The sequence below is a fragment of the Ascaphus truei genome, assembly GCF_040206685.1.
Source record: "Ascaphus truei isolate aAscTru1 chromosome 3 unlocalized genomic scaffold, aAscTru1.hap1 SUPER_3_unloc_1, whole genome shotgun sequence".
NCBI lineage: Eukaryota > Metazoa > Chordata > Amphibia > Anura > Ascaphidae > Ascaphus > Ascaphus truei.
In genome coordinates this window covers 457469-481548 of record NW_027453821.1, presented here as the reverse complement: position 1 = coordinate 481548, position 24080 = coordinate 457469, and the positions used below count along the sequence as shown (strand labels likewise).

The window sequence follows — 24080 nt, the reverse complement described above, 5'->3', positions numbered from 1 at the left end:
GGTTCTTCTTGATTCAGCTCCAAAGGATCAGCTCTCTGCACTCAGTTCTCTCAATATCAAATCGTCCAACAGTAATGAAAAAACCCTACGTGTTTTGTGCGCTTGCGCACACTTCCTCAGGCGTGACTATCTGTCAACATTAAAGTTTTGTTATTTTCTGTTTTTATACAGACTGTCTGTCTGGTATTGTTGATATACCCTCATTGGGATAGTGGGAATTTTGGTTTAAATTAATGGATATGTATCCTTGTTAATTATACTTGTGCATCATGAGTGTGTGCCAATAGGGACCTGGGTGATTCTGTTCGCCATTTGTGTTTTTGCTTTATCTCCTCCCTACGCACCTGGAGCCTTATACTAGATTGTTTGTTTTTGGTACTGAGCGATAACTGTATTTTTGTGTGTTATACATAGTTACATACTGTAGTAGATGAAGTTCAAAACAAAAACAAAAAAGACATACGTCCATCAAGTTCAACCGATGCTAAATTTAGACGACAGTTGATCCAGAAAAAGGCAAACAAAACCCCAGTGACATATCATCCAATGATATCTCATAAGGGGAAAAATAAATTCCTTCCTGACTCCAAGAAATTGCAATCCCATTACTTCCTGGATCAACATATTTCCAAGTTGACTTATTTGGTATATCCCTGTATACCTTCCCAAAAAGATGTCCAAACTTTTTTTGAACAAATCTATTGTATCTTCCATCATAGTCTCCATAGATAATGAATTATGCATTTTAACTGCCCTTACTGTAAAGAACCCTTTCCTTTGTTGCTGGTGAAATTTCCTTTCCTCCAACCTTAAGGTATGGCCCCGAGTCCTTTGTACTACCCGTGGGATGAATAGTTCTTTTGAAAGATCCTTGTATTGTCCCCGAATATATTTGTATATAGTTATCATATCCCCTCTTAGACGCCTCTTTTCTAATGTAAATAAATCTAATTTAGCTAGCCTCTCCTCCTAAATCAGATTATCCATCCCCTTTATTAATTTGGTGCTCTTCTCTGCACTCTCTCTAGTTCCAGAATGTCTTTTCGAAGGAGTGGTGCCCAAAATTGTACTCCATATTCAAGGTGTGGTCTTACCAACGCTTTATAAAGGGGCATAATTATGTTTACTTCCCTTCCATCCATTACCCGTTTAATGCAAGATAAGATCTTATTTGCCTTTGCAGCTACTGCCTGACACTAGGCTTTATTGCTAATCCTGCTGTCTACTAGCACACCTAAATCCTTCTCTATTAAGGATTCTCCTAATTTATCCCCATTTAATTTGTGTTGCCTGTTTATTCTTGCTTCTCAAATGCATAACCTTACATTTATCTGTATTAAACCTCATCTTGCATATACCTGCCCAAGTTTCCAGTCTCTACAAGTCCTTCTGGAGAGAAGACACAATCCAGGTCTCTGAATAATCCTGAGAACGCAGGAAGCTAAATGTGGGAAGTTTGTCTGAACATATACGCTCAGCCAAAAGCCATTCTATAATGCTACTCACCATTTGTGTAGAGGGGCGGTATACATTTCTACCCATGTCCATTACAGCCTTATACTCAGTGAGATCTAATAAGTTAAATACCTGCATTTAGAGACTGAGGGGGCGATTTACTAAGCAGTGATAACTGCTTTTAAGTGTGATAAATTGCCTTTAAGTGCGATCCTGCCTGCTGCGTGATTCACAAAGCAGTGATGACACAGCAGTATTGCCCTTAAAAGGCTTTTTTTCACCCCCAAAAATTGTGATTTATTTACAGAAATGAACATACACACATTAGTTTACAATTACTGTATACTAAAAATGACACTTGCTGGGACGGGGGCAAACGAAAAATCTTGTTCCCAAAATGAACTCTTTGGAAATAGAGTCTCTAGGCGCAATTTCCCAGGAGCGGGAGTTGCGCACAAATAGAGTTGGAAACAGTCTTTGATCAGTGGCACCTCTCACAACCACTGTTACTCCGCCGGTGCTGCTTCCTTCGTTCTGCCGCTTTGATATTGGATCTGGAACCCTTAGTTCTTGCGAACTCTTGACTTTGGTTTCGATGGTATAAAGTCTTAAAATGACGCTTAGATGAATCTTGTTACATGATGAATCTTAGATGGAACTAGAGTCTTTGCTTTTGGGCTCCTTTTGGCTACCTGCTGCAGATTCTTGTTGGGTTGGTCACTCTCAGGTGCTCCCCCTCTTGGTCAGGGCTGCTCTGAGTTAGTTCAGGTGTGGGGGCAGGGGTGTGGGGGCCGGGGGGGGGGCAGCACACCACTGCTAGCACTCCTGCAGTGTGTACTGGGTCTAGATGGCCGCCGCTCCTCACTCCACTCCCCCCGCCTTTGTGCCTTGGCTGCCTGCCCTCTGCCTGGCTTGGTTAGGCCTCCCGTTGGTCAGGGCCCCTTCCGCTTCCCCTCTTACCTCCGCCGATCTAGTTCCCGGACGGTTTACCCGCCTGATCGGAGCTTTTACTCGCATGCGGTGGCCATCTTGGTGAACGTGTCTGGGGCTCCGGTACACTTTCGCGCGTCCACGCTCACTGCCCGTTCGAATCGCCTCCGGGGGGCTTTGCGGGGTGCGGTGTGAGTCTCCCCCACCTGTGTGGACCTTTTTTTCTTTATTTATGTGGGTTTTTAGGGCTTTGCAGGGCGCTTTTAGTGCCTGTCGCTCAGGAGCTCTCTGGCTGCACAGCTTCTTAGCTCGGCTGCTGGACACACCCCCTTCGAGGAATCGTGCTTTAATGCTATAAAGTACTGACTTCTTGTAAGCCTTGATTTTAGAGGTTTCTTTTACCATAAAGTTTAAATATACCGTTTGCACTATTGTTGTGTCTCTACTCTCCTCTCTCTGAGATCATTGGGACCACACGACATCACATCGATAACTTTCTCACGGATTTGGATAGGCTTGCATACATCACACCATTTTGAGTAGAAACATTGAAGGTTACATCACTGCTCTGATTATACATCCACTAGCAATACTGCTCTATGTATTGTCTTTTCTCCTTTTGCATGGTGCAGCTCCCCACACCTTTTGGAGAAAATATTTATTGCCCAAGCCTACTCTGAACAAGCAAATGTTTTCTCATCTGTATGAATCCTCTCGTGTCTGAGAAGGTGGCTCTTCCGTGAAAAGCTTTTCTCACACTCTATACACGTGAAAGGTTTCTCCCCTGTGTGAATTCTCTTATGTCTGAAGAGATCGTTCTTCATTGAAAATCTTTTCCCACACTCTGTACATGTGAAAGGTTTCTCCCCTGTATGTATCCTCTTGTGGCTGAAGAGGCTGCCCTGAGTACGGAATTGTTTCCCACATTCTGTACATGTGAAGGATTTCTCCCCTGTATGCATCGTGTGGTGTGTGAGGAGGCTGCTCTTCCGTGAAAAGCTTTTCTCACACTCTGTACATGTGAAGGCTTTCTCCCCTGTATGCATCCTGTGGTGTGTGAGGAGGCTGCTCTTCCGTGAAAATCTTTTCCCACACTCTTTACATGTGAAAGGTTTCACCCCTGTATGAATCCTGTGGTGTTTCAGGAGGCTGCTCTTCCGTGAAAACCTTTTCCCACACTCTGTACATGTGAAAGGTTTCTCCCCTCTCCGACTACTCTGGTGTCTGAGGAGGCTGCACTTCTGTGAAAATCTTTTCCCACACTCTATACATGTAAAAGGTTTCTCCCCTGTATGACTATTCTGGTGTCTGAGGAAGTGACTCTTCCGTGGAAAGCTTTTCCCACATTCTGTACATTTGAAAGGTTTCTCTCCTGTGTGATTCCTCTCGTGTGTGCGGAGACTGCTATTTTCATTGAATTGTTTCCCACACTCTGCACATGTAAAAGGTTTCTCCCCTGTGTGAATCCTATGGTGTATAAGGAGGCTGCCCTGAGTAGTGAATTGTTTGCCACACTCTGTACATGAGAAAGGTTTCTCCCCTGTATGAATCCTATGGTGTGTGAGGAGGCTGCTCTTCCATGTAAAGCTTTCCCCACATTCTGTACATGTGAAAGGTTTCTCCCCTGTATGAATATTCTGGTGTCTGCGGAAATGGCTCTTCTGTGAAAAGCTTTTCCCACATTCTGTACATGTGAAAGGTTTCTCCCCTGTGTGAATCCTCTCATGTCTGAAAAGGTCACTCTTTGTTGAAAAGCTTTTCCCACACTCTGCACATGTGAAAGGTTTCTCCCCTGTATGTATCCTCTCGTGGCTGAGGAGGCTGCCCTTAGTACGGAGTTGTTTCCCACACTCAGTACATGTGAAAGCTTTCTCTTCTGTATGACTATTCTGGAGTCTGAGGAGGCTGCCCTTAGTACATAACTGCTTCCCCCACTCTGTACAATTAAAAGATGGCATTGGTTCTGTGCATGTGTCCAACATGTGGCAGGAATTATTGGTTCTTGGCACTTCCGGACTGAGAGGAATCAACCTGCTTCTGGACATATCAGAGCTCCAGATATGCTTCTCATTCAGACCATTCTCTAAAAGAAGTTAACAAAAAAGACACAACTCAAATATTTTCAATCTGTAAATCAAATTACAGAAAGCAAATTACTAATAAAAAATACTCTACATAATTTACGTTATCACTACTTAATTAACAAAATATTCTCTTTAATCTATACCCATGGCTTTAAAATGGTGTCTCCTGGATATTCAGTGGCCCCTAATGACTTTTGGTAGTGGCCCTTAAACACCTGACATTCATTTCTGGCAGCTCACACAGTAAATTCATTTTCATACATAATCAATACAGTAATAAATACAAATGATATAAATTGTATATGTACAGTTAGGTCCGGAAATAATTGGACACTGACACAATTTTCATAATGTTGGCTCTGTACGCCACCACAATGGATTTGAAATGAAACAACATAGATGCAATAGAAGTGCAGACTTTCAGTTTTAATTAAAGGGGTTGATCAAAAATATTGTATGAAACGTTTAGGAATTGCAACCATGTTAATCCACAGTCCCCTTATTTCAGGGGCTCAAATGTAATTGGAGAAATTACCACAATCATAAATAAAATGTTCATTTTTAAAACTTTGTCGAGAATCCTTTGCAGGCAATGACTGCTTGAAGTCTGGAACGCATGGACATCACCAAACGCTGGGTTTCCTCCTTTCTGATGCTTTGCCGGCCTTTACTGCAGCTGTCTTCAGTTGTTGTTTGTTCGTGGGACTTTCTGCCTTAAATTTTGTCTTCAGCAAGTGAAATGCATGCTCAATCAGGTTGAGATCAGGTGATTGACTTGGCCATTGTAGAATATTCCACTTCTTTGCCTTAAAAAACTCCTGGGTTGCTTACGCAGTATGTTTTGGGTCATTGTCCATCTATAAAGAGAAGCGACGTCCAATCAACTGTGCTGAATTTGGCTGAATCTGAGCAGACAATATATCCCTATACACTTCAGAATTCATCCGGCTGCTTCTGTCTTCTGTCACATCATCAATAAACACTAGTGACCCAGTGCCATTGTAAGCCATGCATGCCCATGCCATCACACTGTCTCCACCATGTTTTACAGATGATGTGGTATGCTTCGGATCATGAGCCGTTCCAAGCCTTCTCCATACTTTTTTCTTCCCATCATTCTGGTACAGGTTGATCTTAGTTTCATCTGTAAAAGAATGCTGTTCCAGAACTGGGCTGGCTTTATTAGATATTGTTTGGCAAAGTCTAATCTGGCCTTTCTATTCTTGAGGCTTATGAATGGTTTGCACCTTGTGGTGAACCCTCGGTATTTGCTCTCGTGAAGTCTTCTCTTTATGGTAGACTTGGATAATGATATGCCTACCTCCTGGACAGTGTTCTTCACTTGGCTGGATGTTGTGATGTTGACCATGGAAAGGATCCTACGATCATCCACCACTGTTGTCTTCTGTGGACGTCCAGGCCTTTTTGTGTTGCAGAGCTCACCAGTGCGTTCTTTTTTTTATCAGAATGTACCAAACTGTTGATTTGGCCACTCCTAATGTTCCTGCTATCTCTCTGATGGATTTTCTTTTTTTTTTTTGCATGCTAAGGATGCCCTGTTTCACTTGCATTGAGAGCTCCTGTGACCGCATGTTGTGGGTTAACAGCAACATCTTCCAAATGCGAATGCCACACCTGGAATCAACTCCATACCTTTTACCTGCATAATTTATGATGAAATAACGAAGGAATAGCCCACACCTGTCCATGCAACAGCTTTTGAGTAAATTGTCCAATTACTTTTGGTCCCTTGAAAAAGAAGGGGCTACATATTAAAGAGATGTAATTCCTAAACCCTTCCTCCAATTTGGATGTGAATAGCCTCAAATTAAAGCGGATAGACTGCACTTTAAGACCATATTCATTATTTAACTGGAACTTGAATTTATTGTGGTACACAGCCAAAATAACAAAACTTGTATCAGTGTCCAATTATTTCCGGACCTAACTGTATGTCATCCAAATTATTAACATTGCAATTGTCCATGAGAGATAAAGTTAAGGAACTTCTAAGCTATCACACTAGGGAGTTAATGATATTGAACAAAAACGACAGAAATCTACAGGGTAAAGATAGATGGGAGAAGACCACATGGGCATCTAAACCAGGTCCAATTGTTCAATTTTCTGTCACTTTTTATCTCCCAATCAATAAAACTACTATTCATCCAATTTCAGAAACTCCCTGCGTTGGTGAAATATTTGACTCCTCCTATTTGAGTGTGACGCCTCGCTGCCAGGGTGAGGACAATGCTTCAGCTTTGGCGGGTGTACTCTCCAAGCATGTGGGTGCATTCCATACAAACTCTCCATTGTCCCAAAACACTACCTGGCCCAATACAATGACCAATTACTAACCAAGACAAAACCTCATCTGCCATTTACCTGCCCAAGTTTCCAGTTTCTCCAAGTCCTTCTGGAGAGAAATTACATTCTGCTCTGATTCTACTACCTTACACAATTTAGCATCATCAGCCAAGATGGAGACTTTGCTCTCGATGGCAACCTCAAGGTCATTAATAAACAAGTTAAAAAGCAGGGGTCCCAGTACCGATCCCTGAGGTACTCCACTCACGACTTTAGCCCAACCTGAAAAAGTTCAATTTATGACAACCCACTGTTGTCTGTCCTTCAACCAGTTTTCAATCCAGGTGCATATATTATTACTGAGTCCAATTTTCTTTATTTTGTACACCAACCTCGTGTGAAACTGTATTAAAAGCCTTTGCAAAATCTAAGTAGACCACATCAACTGCATTACCCTGGTCTAAATTCCTACTTACCTCCTCAAAGCAACCAATAAGGTTAGTTTGGCAAGATCTATCCTTCATAAATCCACCCTGACTATTACTAATAATTTTGTTTTCCATTAGGTATTCCTGAATATTATCCCGTATTAAACCTTCAAGTAGTTTCCCTACTATTGAAGTCAGGCTTACAGGTCTGTAATTCCCCGGTTATAATCTCGCTCCCTTTTTAAATATAGGCACCACATCTGCTTTACGCCAATCTTGTGGTACTGAGCCTGTGGAAATGGAGTCCTTGAATATTAAATATAATGGTTTGGCTATTACTGAGCTTAACTCCTTGAGAACTCTTGGATGTATGCCATCGGGGACAGGTGCCTTATTTACTTTAATTTTATCAAGCTGCCTATGAACTTCTTCCTCAGTTAACCAATTGTTCATTAATATGTAGGTTGTGGCTTCCTCCTGCAGCACTACTATTGAACTTGATTCTTCTCTGGTAAACGCAGAGGCAAAGAATTTGTTTAATACCTCAGCTTTTTCCTTATCTCCAATAATCTGCCTGCCCATCTCACACTGAAAGGGTCCTATATTTTATTTTCTCCTTTTTTTGTTATTAAGGTACTTAAAGAACTTCTTAGGCTGCATCCAGGGTTGCAGCAGCCGTACGGAGGCTGAGGGAAAGCGGGTGCTATCCCTGGCCTTGGTCCGCGCGCCGTCCGGGGCGTGTCGGGGGGGGGGGGGGGGCTGTGACATCACGGAGCTGGTTCGCTCCCTTGAACGCTTGAATTTAAAATTTTGCTAAGACTTACGCTTACGCACGCTTGTGGAATTGTAAGCGAGCCCCTGCTAAAGCCGCTCTCATTGCAGCTGCAGGGGCTCACTGGTAAGCACCAGCGCGCCTCAGCACGGGTCAGCGCCTAAGCGCTGACCATGCCCGAGGCCTTAGGGTTGATCTTACTTTCTATTGCAATCCTTTTTTCATTATCCATTTTTGCTAATTTGATTGCCCTTTTGCAATTTTTGTTACATTCCTTATAATTCTGATACGATGTCTCCGTCCCTTGTATGGTCCCAAATATATTTGTATATAGTTATCATATCCCCTCTTAAGACGCCTCTTTTCCAATGTAAAGAAATCTAAATTTAGCTAGCCTCTCCTCATAAGTTAGATTGTCCATCCCCTTTATTAATTTGGTGGCTCTTCTCTGCACTCTCTCTAGTTCCATAATGTCTTTTCTAAGGAGTGGGGTCCACAATTGTACTCCATATTCAAGGTGTGGTCTTACTAATGCTTTGTAAAGGGGCATAATTATGTTTACTTCCCTTCCATCCATTCTCGGTTTAATGCAAGATAAGATCTTGTTTGCCTTGGCAGCTACTGCATGACATTGGGCACTATTGCTAAGCCTGCTGTCTACCAGCACTCCTAAATCCTTCTCCAACATCCCCACTCCACTATATATATACACCTCTCTCCCAACAACTTATTTACCTCTCAATAAAAAACACCCATACAAATCCTCTATTCACACCCTCTATCTACTCCTTCTTCCTGCTGGGGATCTCTCGTAAGCCTGAATCCAGACATACACATCTGATCTCACCCATGCCTCCCTGCCATCTCTTCCCCTGTAAACTGTGTTAACCCTCTCATTTTATTATTGACTCATCTTAAAACTTGCCCCACAAATCAAGCATCCCAACAGCCTGCACTCATGGTTACTGTCCCACATTCAGTCACTTCTACAGTACCACCCATTGTGGCCAAGCACTGCCATCTACAGCACTTATTCCCTCACCTGCAGTCTCTGTAACTTTCCTATCAAACATCTTAGATTGTAAGCTCTTTGGGGCAGGGATCTCCCTTTCCTATTATCTAATTTTGCTGCACTTATTGTATTATTATAATTCCCTGTACTGTATTCTTTATGAAGCGCTGAGTACACTTTTGGCGCTTTATAAATAAAGACATACAATACAATCAAGGATTCCCATAATTTATCTCAATTTAATTTGTAAGTCGCCTTTTTATTCTTGTATCCCAAATGCATAACCTTACATTTATCTGTATTAAACCTCAACTGCCATTTACCTGCCCACGTTTCCAGTCTCTCCAAGTCCTTCTGAAGAGAAATTACATTCTGCTCTGATTCTATTACCTTACACAATTTAGTATCATCAGCAAAGATGGAGACTTTTCTCTCAATCCCAACCTCAAGGTCATTAATAAACAAGTTAGGAAGCAGGGGTCCCAGTACCGATCCCTGATGGTGAAGAGGTAGCCAGGCTCACTAATAAAGGTTAAACCCTTTTGGTTACCTCTGACCCAGGTGTTGGGGTTCAGGAGTGTCAGTTCTTGGACCCAACATTACCTGTAATTATGCGACAATAAATAATTTTTGTGTTTTTACCTTTCCAGGGATGCCAGCAAGCAGGGAGTGCTGTGATTTGAGTTTCAGGGGAGGTTTTGCGGAGAAAGTGTTGTCAGATTGTGTCTATCTAGACAGGGCCCATAGTTTCTGGTTCCTCTAAAAATGTTCCCAGGATTCAGGTTGGATGCCTGGATGCATGTAGACACAATGTCTCTGTAATATCTCCCCTTGAAAACGCTTGCGCGACTCACCATTAAGGGTCCCTGCTTCAGCACAGACCAGAAAGGTAAATGGGACATAGGGATGTGAGGTGTCGCTGAAACATTCAAAGGGTCCCTAGGTTAATGGGGATGCCAAGTGAATGCCCAGGTCACCCAGAATCTGTACAGGGGTTCAGAGGGGCTCCAACCACACTTTAGCACAGACCAGAAAGGTAAATGGGGCATAGGGATGGGAGGTGTCCAGGTCACCCAGAAGCGGTATAGGTGTCCGGGAGTACTCCAATCAGCTACAAGGTTGTGCGGGAACGTTTAAAAGTGCAGCCCTAAGTCTATTGTATGGAGTGTGGGGAATATGGCCAGTAAGGAATAACGTGCAGCTTCTTATTCTATTTCCCATAACCCACAGACAGGATATTTTTAAAGTGTATATTTTATTAAACTGTGTGTTTTAAAACAGATCATTGTGCACAGAGATGAGCTGGGACTTTCAGACCAACTTGGGTTCCACTGTGTCTAATCATATGGAGGGAGATGAAAGCCCAGAGGATGTATAAGGTGTGAAGACCATTTGGACAAGAGGGTAGGATTCAAGTATCCACATCCTGAGATCAAGGGACGTCCTTTGCATTTCCATTTGATCCCACCAGACTGGCAGGAGCGTGTCACCGCGGGTGGCATCGAGGGAACCAAGGCCTGAGGTGCCAAATAGCCCCTGCCCCTTGGTTCATTCAGATTTCCAGGTAACCCTGTTGTGTGTACTAGCTTGTCTCAGGATTGGCGGTGGAGAATTTTCTCACACTTTGGATTGGGCTACAGTATTTTTTGAATGAACGTCAGAGGTATTATAACCCCTTACGCCCATGAAATAGTGTGTTCTCAGGTGTTTTCCAGTGTTCTCCAATCCTCTAAGATTCTCAAATTCTAAGTTTCCAGTTGCAAGTCTCCAGCAAGAAACGGCTGCTTCAGCGAAAAGCTGCCTGGAATATTTTCTGTCCTGTTATTGCAACTGTTATCAGGGATAGGATTCTCTGCAGCTAAGAGAGTCTAGGTTGTTACCCCAATTCCCAAGTAATTGTGTCTTTTTTCTGTAGTTTGTTTAACATTGTGTGTTTGCCTTTTCCTGTGAATAAATGTACAATTTATTCCATTAACTCGTTTTGCTCAATGCATGATCCTGGTGAAAAGGTGTATATGGCCTGGTCTCCCGTGACATACTCCACTCACAACTTTAGCCCAACCGGAAAAAGTTCCATTTATGACAACTCTCTCTTATCTAACCTTCAACCAGTTTTCAATCCAGGTGCAAATATTTTTACAGACTCCAATTTGCTTTATTTTGTACACTAACCTGTTGTGTGGAATCGTATCAAAAGCCTTTAAGTAGACCACATCAACTGCATTATGCTGGTCTAAATTCCTACTTACCTCCCCAAAGAAACAAATAAGATTATGATCTACCCTTCATAAATCCATGCTGACTATTACTAATAATTTTGTTTTCCATTAGGTATTCCTGAATATAATCACCTATTAAACCTTCAAGTAGCTTCCCCACTATTGAAGTCAGGCTTACAGGTCTGTAATTCCCCGGTTGAGATCTAGCTCCCTTTTAAAATGTAGGCACCACATCTGTTTCACGCCAATCTTGTGGTACTGAGCCTCTGGAAATGGAGTCCTTAAATATTAAATGTAATGGTTTGGCTATTACTGTACTTAACTCCTTGAGAACTCTTGGATGTATGCCATCGGGGCCAGGTGCCTTATTTACTTTAATTTTATCAAGCTGCCTATGAACTTCTTCCTCAGTTAACCAATTGTTAATTAATATGGAGGTTGTGGCTTCCTCCTGCGGCACTACTATTGAACTTGATTCTTTCCTGGTAAACACAGAGGCAAAGAATTTGTTTAATACCTCTGCTTTTTCCTTATCTTCAATAATATCCCTGCCCATCTCACATTGAAACGGTCATATATTTATAAAATACAGAAATATTTATACATTTATATAAATAGAGAAATTAGAGAAGGAAGCTTCTGCATTATCTTCACATTCAGGATCTAAGAGCACAAGCAGAATAAACTAGTCAAATAGTCTATGGTTTCCTTGAATTTTTGTAATGTTTTTCCAAATGCTCTCCATCCCATCGATGGTCAGTAACACATAACTCTGCATTTCCAACCTTTACACTCATTTGAGAGCCACAATGCCTCTCTAACTCTGCGGCATGTGGCTTGTTTCAGAATACTCAGCAGGCTCAGGGACTTCCTATGAGAGGCAATTGTAGGAAGATATTCTTTTGTGTAGACAGGATGTTATGGTACTCACCATTGACCGTAAATGTAACAAGTTCTCTCTTTATTGGGGTTAGATGATCCTCAGGTTCTGGCTCTTCTTTCTCTGACTTAATCTCTAACCTCTCTGGTACAATCACTGGAAAACCTGCCAACAAGAAAAGGAAAATGGTATGGATCTTGTAAGAGGTGTGCAATGAGGGTCAAACAGCGGAGATGTTTTTAGGAGAAATAAATGTAGGCTTTATTAGCCAGCAGCTTTAAAGAGAAACACGATTCATATCAGCAAACAAGGTTAGAGCAGGTCTAACCTCATGTAAGGGACAGACTAACATTCACAGCTGGTGCTGGGGGAAAAAAATTACAGAGAATTGCTACCTCTCAGTCTGTTCGTGGCCATGATATGTGGCCGTGGTTGAAGGGGACACCAGTTGCAAAGTCCTTGTGTAGATAATCAGTGTCTCTTCCAGTATGTGCTTGAATTCAGCGTGCTTTAGGTCACTAGTGGGGGAGATTTTCAAAGCAGTCTTTCCATGATGTGATTAGCTTCCTCACCTCTGCTGAGGACTCCTCACTCAAGCTCCTTTTTCTATTTTACCCGGGCTTGTTGTGCTAACTTTTTTCCCCTTCACCAAGGTAACCACCGGTGTCTGGCTCAGAATCATTGATCCCGGGCAGTTCAACCTTGAGTTATTATCAACTCTGATTGACCCCCGTGGCATCTGTTTGGTAAAATCGGTAGACTTATCGTTCTGGGCCAGTCTCTCTTAATGCGTTAATTTATACATCCTGTCCGCTTCTTCAATGTGTGGAAAAGTGATGTCGGACGGCGTTTCTCTGCTATAGTAGCACCGTCTTGGAGTTCCTTCAGTACCAGGGGACCAAGGTCTACAGTTTTCTTATCCATCATGGCTTATCCGCAAAAACCATGACCCCCTTACCAGTAGAGAGGTCATTTGCATTTATTTATTTATTTATAAAATATTTTACCAGGAAGTAATACATTGAGAGTTACCTCTCGTTTTCAAGTATGTCCTGGGCACAGAGTAAGACAAATAATACATGGTTACAAATACAGTTACTGTACATAAATGAACAGGGTATACATTATATACAAGACATTGCATGCACAGTTACAGATAATATATATTATGGGCGTATGAAACCGTTACAGACCAGATTAAAATGTGAGACAGCCTTAGATGTGAAAGAACTTAAACTGGTGGTGGATGTGAGAGTCTCTGGTAGGTTGTTCCAGTTTTGGGGTGCACGGTAAGAGAAGAAGGAGTGGACGGATACTTTGTTGAGCCTTGGGACCATGAACAGTCTTTTGGAGTCTGATCTCAGATGATAAGTGCTGCAAGTGGTAGGGGTGAGGAGCTTGTTCAGGTAGCTGGGTAGCTTGCCTAGAAAGTATTTGAAGGCAAGACAGGAAAGGTGAACTTTGCGCCTAGACTCTAGTGATGACCAATCTAGTTCTTTGAGCATTTCACAGTGATGTGTTGTAATTGCATTCAGGATCCTTCAATTCCAATACATCAATTTGGTTGTAGTTCTCCTCTCACCTAACTGTAATCCGTGGCCTTTCTTTTTTTGTAGTTGGCAAACCTGTAGTCTTGTGTTTTTTCCCTAGCAAAGATGAGTAGACTAGTGATACAACTTTAGAGGCGAGATCACAGATACAGTTCTGTCTCAATCTAGCCAAAGACTGAATCTTTATAGCGGCTGATTTGATCATGAGGAATATGGTTTGGGCCATGTGGGGACGGTAGCATGACTGGATTTGTATTGTACCTCAGTCCTAATTCGGTTCTTCTTTTCTGAATTTTGTGGAAAGCCGGTGGTAGCACCGAGGCGCTACTGCGGATGCATTTATAGCAATGCACAACTTGCTTGGTTGTGATGTAGGATCTATATCTGGACTGAATCACACAAGCAGCAGCCTTCATTTTCCTGTAGCATCTTTGCTGCAGATACTTCCTAACATTTGACTAGACCACAATTACACATTGTTTCACATGTTCATAGCTGTTTTTCATTATATGCTGTTGCATTCTCCATACTGACTGGAGAAGGGAGGATGCTTTATTCTCTCGCTGACGAGATTTAATTTCTCTATAGGCAGCCTGTATGACAAGCATTGCACAGCATTCACGCAGATACCGCTCTCTCCAACCTCCAAGTGAGAAGTGCTCTGTAATATTTCTGGAGTGTTATAACGCGTCTTCTTTCTTTCAGAGTTGGCTTTGATCTGAGAGAGTTCCAACTGAAAACATAGGGATTTGCTGTTGAAAAGCGCCCTCTGCTTCTTTCAGTGCCAACTGCACTTCCAATTTTCTTGTTGGATTTGTTTCTTCACTTTTTTTCATTGTGAATTTTCTCATTTCCTTCACTGACTTGATCAGTCAGATAGGAAACTTATTGGAGAGCTGTATTTGGAGTCTTTCTACGTCGGTGGCCGACCGTGCACATGACGATCAGGGAGTTGGCAGAGATGATTGTGGAAGCGGAGAGAGTGGAGCGCTGGGAGAACGCCAATATCTCAATCGCACCCAAAGAAAGCTCTGGGTGACCTTTATACGTTGTAAAGGCTTTATACTCACCTACAGTAGTGAGTGAAATGTATGAGTTTTGACTTAGTTTTATCAGTAAACTAGCTTTTGTGCCCAGGGAGCTGCCGGCACATCTCCCCTCGCTGCCGGCACATCTCCCCTCGCTGTCGGCACATCTCCCCTCGCTGCCGGCACATCTCCCCTCGCTGCCGGCACATCTCCCCTCGCTGCCGGCACATCTCCCCTCGCTGCCGGCACATCTCCCCTCGCTGCCGGCACATCTCCCCTCGCTGCCGGCACATCTCCCCTCGCTGCCGGCACATCTCCCCTCGCTGCCGGCACATCTCCCCTCGCTGCCGGCACATCTCCCCTCGCTGCCGGCACATCTCCCCTCGCTGCCGGCACATCTCCCCTCGCTGCCGGCACATCTCCCCTCGCTGCCAGCACATCTCCCCGCTCCCCCTTCCCCCGCTGCTGGCACATCTCCACGCCCCCCCCTCCTCCCCTCCCACTGACGGCACATGTCCCTGTGCCCCCCCCCCCCTGCTGCAGGCAAATCTCCACCGCAGCCCCTCCCGCCATATCTCCCCACCCCCCTGCTGCTGGCACATGTCCCCGTGCCCCCCCACCCACCCCTGCTGCTGCCGCATCTCCCCGCCCCCTCCTCCCTGTCCCCTCCCCCTGCTGCTATCTCCCCGCCCCCTCTCCCCCTGCTGCTGGCACATTTCCATGCCCCCCCTCTCCCCTCTGCTGACGGCACATGTCCCCGTGCCCCTCCTCCCCCCGCTGCAGGCGCATCTCCCCTCGCTGCTGGCAAATCTCCCCGCCCCCCCTCCTGGCACATCTCCCCACCCCCCATGCTGCTGGCACATGTCCCCACGCCCCCCACCCACCCCTGCTGCTGGCACATCTCCCCACGCTGCTGCCGCATCTCCCCTCGCTGCTAGCACATCTCCCCACCCCCCCTCCTCCCCGCCGCCTCTCCCCCTGCTGCTGGCACATCTCCACGCCCCCTCTCCCCTCCGCTGACGGCACATGTCCCGTGCCCCTCACCCGCTGACGGCGCTTCTCCCCTCACTGCTGGCAAATCTCCCCGCCCCCGGCACATCTTCCCACCCCCCTGCTGCTGGCACATGTCCTCGTGCTGCTGCCGCATCTCCCCGCGCTGCTGCCGGCACATCTCCCCACCCCCCTACCGGCACATCTCCATGCGCTGCTGCTGCATGTCCCCTCGCTGCCGGCACATGTCCCTGCCCCCCCCCACTGGTACATCTCCCCTAGCTGCCAGCACATCTCCCCACCCCTGCTGGTACATCTCCCCCCTCCCCGGCTGGCACAACTCCCCCACACATCTCACACACAGACACGATCCAGCCAAGGACACGCCCCCTCCCTTAGTAGCCACGCCCCCCCCTCCCCTCCTCCTGTTTGCAGAACACCCGATGGAAACTTAGAATGTCCATAATTTGGGAGGGGAGTCACATTGGGAGCTCAAAATAGTTGCGTTGACCTACAAATCCGCAGCACAATGTCCAGTAAACGTTTTGTTGTGCTACGTCGTGCCGTTTGTGAGATTTCGATGCTTCGGACATACAGACAAACAAACGGAATAACAAACTTAGAAATATAGTTAGATGTTTTTTTATGCTATGTTCTCTTTCACGTCACTTTTTCATGAGCTGAGGATCTCTCGCTCAGTATGGAATAAGTGATGTCATCCCCTGCAAAGAGGATTTTTGACCCATTTAATATACCATAATTTTTTCGCGCCCGGATTTAACACATTGGATACCTTTTGCATAGAATTTTTGGATAGTTGAAACATGTGGAGCTGTGTCAGAACGAGGGGCTGGAAGTACCGTCTATGTAATTTAGTGAGACATGAGTGTAAGGTTTATGGGCTTAATTTCCTTTTTTGCAAGATATGAAACCTCCGTCAGGTTTCTATTCTCTCTTTTGACAGTCTCTATAAACACACAGGATGTTTTTGTAGTCATCCTTCCATTTACACTTCTGTGTTGAGACTCCGGATCTCCTAGCGCAAGACTTCTAGCTCTGTGTTGAGAGCGTGAAGCTCGTTCTGAGAGACTCTATGATTAGTACTAAGACTGCAAACCTCTTTTTGAGAGGATTCCAGCTCTGCACCGACTATGAAATTCCTTTCTAGAGACGTCCAGTTCTGTGCCGAGACCACCAACCTCCTGGAGAGTGACATCCAGATGTATACGGAGAGTGTGAACATCGTTCTTAGAGATCTCCAGTTCTGTACAGACTGTGCATCTCTTTCTGAGAGACTTCGAGCTCTGCACCGCGGCTGCAAACCTCCTTTTGAGAGTTTCCAAGATCTGTGCCGAGAGTCTTTTTCTGAGAGCGTTCAAGCTCTATACTGAGACGGAGGGCCTTCTTTGTAGCCTCCTCATAGTTCTGAGGGAGTCATTGCTGACTTGAAGCAGAGCGGCTCCGTTTCTTGTTCATGTTGGTAATAATAGCGTTTGCCATCTCCAGATCAGTCAGGTCCCAAGTCACGACGCAAGTGACGCTCTATGTTCATTACAGTCCCATAGTCAAAGGAGAGTGAGAGCAGACCCTTTGCATCTCGGCGTTAGCTTCCATCTTCTCTTTCAGTCATTCATGGAGATCAGTCATGCCTGGCAGTTTGCAGTGCATCATCAGGGCTGGTCAAGGGATCGTCGCTCACTTGTTCCAGCTCCGCTTCCATGGTATAGTTTTCTGAGGGTTTCACACGAACCGGACAGTCACTTCTGCTGGGGCCCTGTTTATAGGTCAAATCTCCCATTCATTCTAGGCTGCAGGACAACTCGGCCCCCTTCTTCTTCTTTTTTTTTTTTGTAACAAGTTTTTATTGGTTTTCAATGCCAAGCAAAAAACATAGCGTACATCCATTGTTTCATTTAACAACCAACGGAAATCATAATTATCATCAAATCTAAAGAAAAGCATAGTACATAATGAGAGGGAGAGGGAAGTCCTTACCCCTACCTAGTGTCCCTGTCAAGGGGGAGACTCCTGGAGTGGGTAGGACCTTGGTGGCCGGAACAGCGGGAAAGAGGCAGGGATTGTTGGGGTCACGGGCTGAGGTTGGTGGCAGGTGGCAAGCAGGAACGTATGGGTCACACGCAGAGCTCGGAGGCAGGCGGCAGAAAGCGTGGTTGAGGTCACAAGCAGAGTTCAGCAACAGGAAGGCAGGAGCAGGACAGGGGAGCAGGAACTGAGACTAGGGAACAGGGACTCAGGCCAGGGAGCAGGCAACAAACAGGGACAAGCCAGATTACTAGCAAGGGCCTTTAATAAAATGTTCAGGACTCCAACACGGAACAGAATATGTACAGAAGCTGCGGCAGAAGCATGGGCATGGGCATAAGGAGTCTGACACAAAACAAAAGCAAGGGAGAAACAGGAAAAAGGAACTACAGTATAAGGACAGAGGACAGGAGCAACAAGAGGAGACAGACAGACAGAGGAACCCAGAGCAGACAGAAACCAGCAGCACACCCGGTGGACAGAGAAGGGAACTACGGCTACGAGCAGGATGACTGGGAGACCCTGACATTACTCCCCCCTCTGAAGAGCGTTTTCCGGATGATCCTCCAGTCTCTTCCCAGATGCCTTGATGGAAGGAGGACTCAGGGTGACCCACCGCAGGTGGTTTGTCGACAGGCAAAACACATGTCCCCACCACAACGGCGCAGGGACTGGCAACAGGCACATCAGGCGCTATAAGGAACCTCCAGGCAGGTGCGTCCAACTTAAATGCAGGGCGTTAACACCAGGAACACTGGCCCCAAGAACGGGTGCACCAGGCTCTCTGCACGAGTCAGTGGGGACATAGAGTTCACTTTCTGTGGTCTTTTCTTGTGACCAACATATTTCTTTTAGTTTTGGCATCAAGAACTTCCAGATGGGTACGTTCAACTCAATCGTAGGAGCATGGGCATCAGGAACGGGTGCGTCAGACTCTCCATACGAGTCAGTGGGGACATTGAGTTCACTCGCTGTGGTCTCTTTTTGCGACTGCCGTTCTGTATTATCACTTAATGAGCATTTAAGACCAGCTATTTGAGGTTTCAGTTCTTGAAGCTGTCTTTCTGCATTTCTTTTCCCACTCAATGCAGTTGCCAGTTCAGCTTCTTTGCTATTGAGTCGCGTTTCCACATCTCCCAGCTGACTCAGAGCAAGGCTTAAATCTGTCTCCTTTTCTTTATTTCCGAACTGCAGCTGCCGGTACTCCTTCCGGACCTTGTCCAGCTCTGCTGGTGTGTGTTACACGGCTTGCTGTGTGTTTGTGCTGGTGTAAGTGTGTTACACGGCTTGCTGTGTGTTTGTGCTGGTGTATGTGTGTTACACGGCTTGCTGTGTGTTTGTGCTGGTGTGTGTTACACGGCTTGCTGTGTGTTTGTGCTGGTGTATGTGTGTTACACGGCTTGCTGTGTGTTTGTGCTAGTGTGTGTTACACAGCTTGCTGTGTGTTTGTGCTGGTGTATGTGTGTTACATGGCTTGCTGTGTGGTTGTGCTGGTGTAAGTGTGTTACACGGCTTGCTGTGTGTTTGTGCTGGTGTGTGTTACACGGCTTGCTGTGTGTTTGTGCTGGTGTATGTGTGTTACACGGCTTGCTGTGTGTTTGTGCTGGTGTGTGTTACACATCTTGCTGTGTGGTTGTGCTGGTGTAAGTGTGTTACATGGCTTGCTGTGTGTTTGTGCTGGTGTAAGTGTGTTACATGGCTTGCTGTGTGTTTGTGCTGGTGTGTGTTACACGGCTTGCTGTGTGTTTGTGCTGGTGCGTGTTACACAGCTTGCTGTGTGTTTGTGCTGGTGTGTGTTACACAGCTTGCTGTGTGTTTGTGCTGGTGTGTGTTACACAGCTTGCTGTGTGTTTGTGCTGGTGTATGTGTGTTACATGGCTTGCTGTGTGGTTGTGCTGGTGTAAGTGTGTTACATGGCTTGCTGTGTGTTTGTGCTGGTGTGTGTTACACGGCTTGCTGTGTGTTTGTGCTGGTGTGTTACACGGCTTGCTGTGCGTTTGTGCTGGTGTGTGTTACACAGCTTGCTGTGTGTTTGTGCTGGTGTGTGTTACACAGCTTGCTGTGTGTTTGTGCTGGTGTGTGTTACACAGCTTGCTGTGTGTTTGTGCTGGTGTGTTACACGGCTTGCTGTGCGTTTGTGCTGGTGCGTGTTACACAGCTTGCTGTGTGTTTGTGCTGGTGTGTGTTACACAGCTTGCTGTGTGTTTGTGCTGGTGTATGTGTGTTACATGGCTTGCTGTGTGGTTGTGCTGGTGTAAGTGTGTTACATGGCTTGCTGTGTGTTTGTGCTGGTGTGTGTTACACGGCTTGCTGTGTGTTTGTGCTGGTGTGTTACACGGCTTGCTGTGCGTTTGTGCTGGTGATTCTCCTTGCCGGCTTTTGCATAAATAAACCCGTGATTGTATAACCCCTTACTCTGCTGTGTGCTGTGATCCCTGTGTAAGTCGCTGGTCTCCCGTGTCAGTATCACTATACAGAAACACGTTATACTGATTCCTACAGGGAGAAGTAACTGGTTTCACTGTACTAGTAACCCTATGAGTGCTGAAAACATAATGGGGGTTTTTTTTCTTCTTTTTTCAAACCTCAATAACAATTGTCATAAGGCCATGAAAATATTCAGTATTTTAATAAATGGGCACACAAACAGTTGACTTGAGTTCCAAGTTACAACTTAAAAAAACATGTACTGTTTTATGTCAGGTCACTGACCCTGACTGGTTTTCTTTGTTTGTCTAGAAGCGAGATAATCAGAGGCAAAATCCTGATTTGGAAAGTGGGGGGATTGAAGCCTGACGTGACAACTGAAGCAATTCCTCGGTGTTCTGGAAACATCAGATTGTGTGGTCAGGAAGATATTCCACAGGATTGTGTAAATTTACTAAATACAAAATATCATGGGTCGGACAACGATTCGCAAGAATTACAAATATATCTTTGTAAGATTTGCAATCAGACAAATCAAAAGATGCAAATGTATCCACGATTGTGAGGGTGTAAAGGTTAGATATCCATTTGTCTGAAATGTTAATTATCCACATTAAGTTTGATATTCACACGTGTATTGTAATAATACCAATGCAACAAGTGAAAGTGGCATCTTTACAGATATGATAGAAAGGAAGCTATGGGGTATTTCCTATATTCGGGCAGCTTTTGCTTCAAAAGGAAAGATATTTTGTCTCTTCAAGCCATAAAGATGTCATGGAGATTGATGAGGGGCTAAGGACACACCTAGAAGGTGGACTTCTACTATCCTCCAATGCAGAGGAATTTTAGGATAATAACCATGCATTTAGAATATGAATTTGGAATTTAACAAGAGATGTGTTCTGACGGCAGACGTGTGAATTCTCATCTTCCATGCTCCAAAGAGCTCTTTTGGAAGGAATCGATACGGTTATGTGGCAATGTATAGTATTCTGGATCCAGGCTCACTTGTAGCATGTGAGAAGATCCATGTAGCATAAACTCATCCCTTTTTAAAGCACACAAAGTCCTTCTATTTTCTTCAACTTTATTGAGTTGGGTTAACAGATATATAAAAGTACTTTCATGTAGTTTGTGGTAGGAAATGTCTCGTGAAGAGAAGTAACCTAAGTGGCTTTTTTATCAGGAGAAGGTAAAAAGGAATCCCTTTCTAAGGCTGGGGCCATAGAGGGGGGAAGCCGTCCTGAACAGCGCTGACGCAATCGGGAGGCGGGGGGAGCTGGTGGGAGGCGGGGCAGTGACGTCGCTGGGCCAATCGCCCGCGACGCACTGACGTCAACGTCACGGCGCCGACGTCACGGCGCCGTGACGTTGACGCTGCTTCGCGCTGATTGGATGTTTTCAGCCGACAGCGCGCTGAAAAACAGCTTGGCTGTCGGCTGAAAAATCCAACTCGTCAGCACGCCTGCGGACGCTCGCGTGAGCCCCCTCTAAAGACATCCTCACTGAGAATGCAGGGGCTCAGCGCGGAGCGTCCGCACGGCTCAGCACGGCCTGTCCTTCTATGGTCGCAGCCTAAGGGAGCAGTGGTAGATGTGTCTACTCACTTTGTCTGCAGTTGAAAAGAGAGCGCACGCTTTCCTTTCCAGACAGGAACCAGCCAAAGGGGCATACTACTTCCCAGAGAAGGGCAGGGGGAGAGGGCGAAACCAATCTCAAACTATGAGCATTAGGAGGTTGCCAGGGCAACGGACTAGTGGTTTGTGGAAAAGGTGATATGTAACAACTATGTTGCAATTTACACAGCAGCATTGACTGCGTAGAACAGGGGAAAACATGCAACTTTCCCTGGGGAGAGCTGGCAGCCCGAGAGTTCCAGGACCTATAGGGATCCTGCTTTCACCCTTTCATTTTATGAAACTGTCTGCGTATATTGTACCATATGTTTCTTGCACTTTTATTTTCTGTAGCGAAGCACTGTGCTACCCTTGTATATTAAATCTAAAATGTAATAAGTATTGTCTTTTGGGCTCAATTTAAACTTTGCACGTCTTGAAGAGACATTTTGCTACAATAGATTGTGTGCTAATTACACATTATTCTTACAATTTGACAACTTTTTGGTGGAGGCAGCATTAAGGTTATATTTGTGACGGACTGAGGGGAGATATTACTCATTCGAGGGACCCTGCAGGGAAGAAAAGTGGGTCAGTTAGATAGCCGTGTGTTTTAACCCTCGTCACATACATAAGTCACGTGCTCACACGTAGTACGTTCGTGACAACAATAATATTCTAGATACAACTCAAATCACTTAACCTATCGCAACTCATTTCCCAACCCACACGGACAAACCTGAAATCACATAACCATTCCTTGCTAGACTGGATTCTCTCCTCAAACCCCAGCAGAATCCAATCCTCTGGCATCCTTTCTGACATTTTCAGTGACCATGCAATAGTGTACTGTGTAAGGAAAATTAAACCGCCCCATTCAAGCCCTAGAGTTCTCCTCACTAGAACATTTAAAAACTTTAACCCACAACAGTTTCTGGATGACCTTACCAACTGCCCATGGCACAGAATCGATTTAATTCCCGACCCTGATTCTGCGCTCGACTATTTCCAATCTGAGTTCTTAAAACTCTGCGATACCCATGCTCCACTACGCAAAATAAGGGTACGGGGGGGCCCACCTTCCATGGGTTACACCTGACCTTATAGCACTCTACCAGTTCAGGGATGCCTTGTGGAAAAGCTACAAAGTAACTGGCACTACCAAGGATCTCAATCACTACAGATGCCTGCGGAACGTGTGCACAAGGCAAACAAGGCACGCAAAAGCACAATATTACTCTGACAATCTCCTCCAGAACACATCAAACCCAGCTAACTTCTGGAAGGTTATCAACAATATATTCCAGCTTTCTAACCATCAACAACCAAGTAATATCACTAAGGGGGATATTACTCTGACAATCCCCACCGACATTGCAAATGCATTCAATGATTACTTTGTGTAGTGTGCCACTAACTTATTAGCGAAACGCAGCCCAAACCACAAACCTGAATCTCATCCTGGGAGTACCCCTATAATCCCACCCCCTCCCAACACTGCCCACAATTTTCAATTTGGCCCAGTATCTGAAGAGGAGATTACACAAGCGCTCCTCAAACTAAAACTAAGCAGCCAATGTGGACCTGACTTTCTACAATCTAGGTTCCTACGACTTGGTGCCCCAGCCATTGCCAAACCAATTGCTTCCATAGTCAACTCTATGCTGTCTGCAGGCCATATCCCTAAGACCTGGAAAACTGCCAGAGTTGTCCCAATCTTCAAAAGTGGGGACAAAAACACTGTCTCAAACTACAGGCCAATCTCACTTCTCCCAATTCTATCCAAAGTCATGGAAAAATGTGTCCACTCCCAACTAAGCGATTTCTATACCAAAACAAATTTCCATAGCCAATTCCAATCTGGCTTTCGTCCCAAACACTCCACCGTAACTACCCTGCTAAAAGTTTGCAATGAAATCCAGTGTGGAATGGAACGGGGACAACTCACTGGTGCAGTATTCCTAGATTTTGCAAAGGCTTTTGACACAGTTGATCATGCTATCCTGCTTAACAAACTCCAGAGCTCTGGAATAGGGCAGCATGCTTTAAACTGGTTTCAGTCCTACCTATCAGGAAGATCCCAACATGTGTCCATCTCAGGCTCTAACTCCAACCCCCTGGATATCACCTGTGGTGTCCCGCAAGGCTCTGTTCTGGGGCCCCTACTCTTCTCAGTGTTCATTAATGATCTTCCCACAGCTTGTAAGGAAGCCTCAATACACATGTATGCAGATGACACAATCCTATATGCACACAGCCATAGCCTATCTGACCTTCAACACATACTTCAGTCTGACTTTTTGAGACTCGAAAACTGGATTTCCCAAAACAAACTG

General features: G+C 45.1%; 1 protein-coding gene across 1 annotated transcript in view; it reads right to left on the bottom strand.

The window, feature by feature from the left end:
• Positions 1-24080, bottom strand: part of LOC142473311 (uncharacterized) — a 54236-nt gene that overhangs the window by 11061 nt on the left and 19095 nt on the right. The window contains exons 4-5 of the mRNA XM_075580509.1: positions 12139-12252; positions 3079-4468 (exon numbers count right to left, since the gene is read on the bottom strand). Of these exons, the coding sequence (XP_075436624.1) occupies positions 3079-4468; positions 12139-12252 (1504 nt within the window). The remainder of the gene's footprint in view (positions 1-3078; positions 4469-12138; positions 12253-24080) is intronic.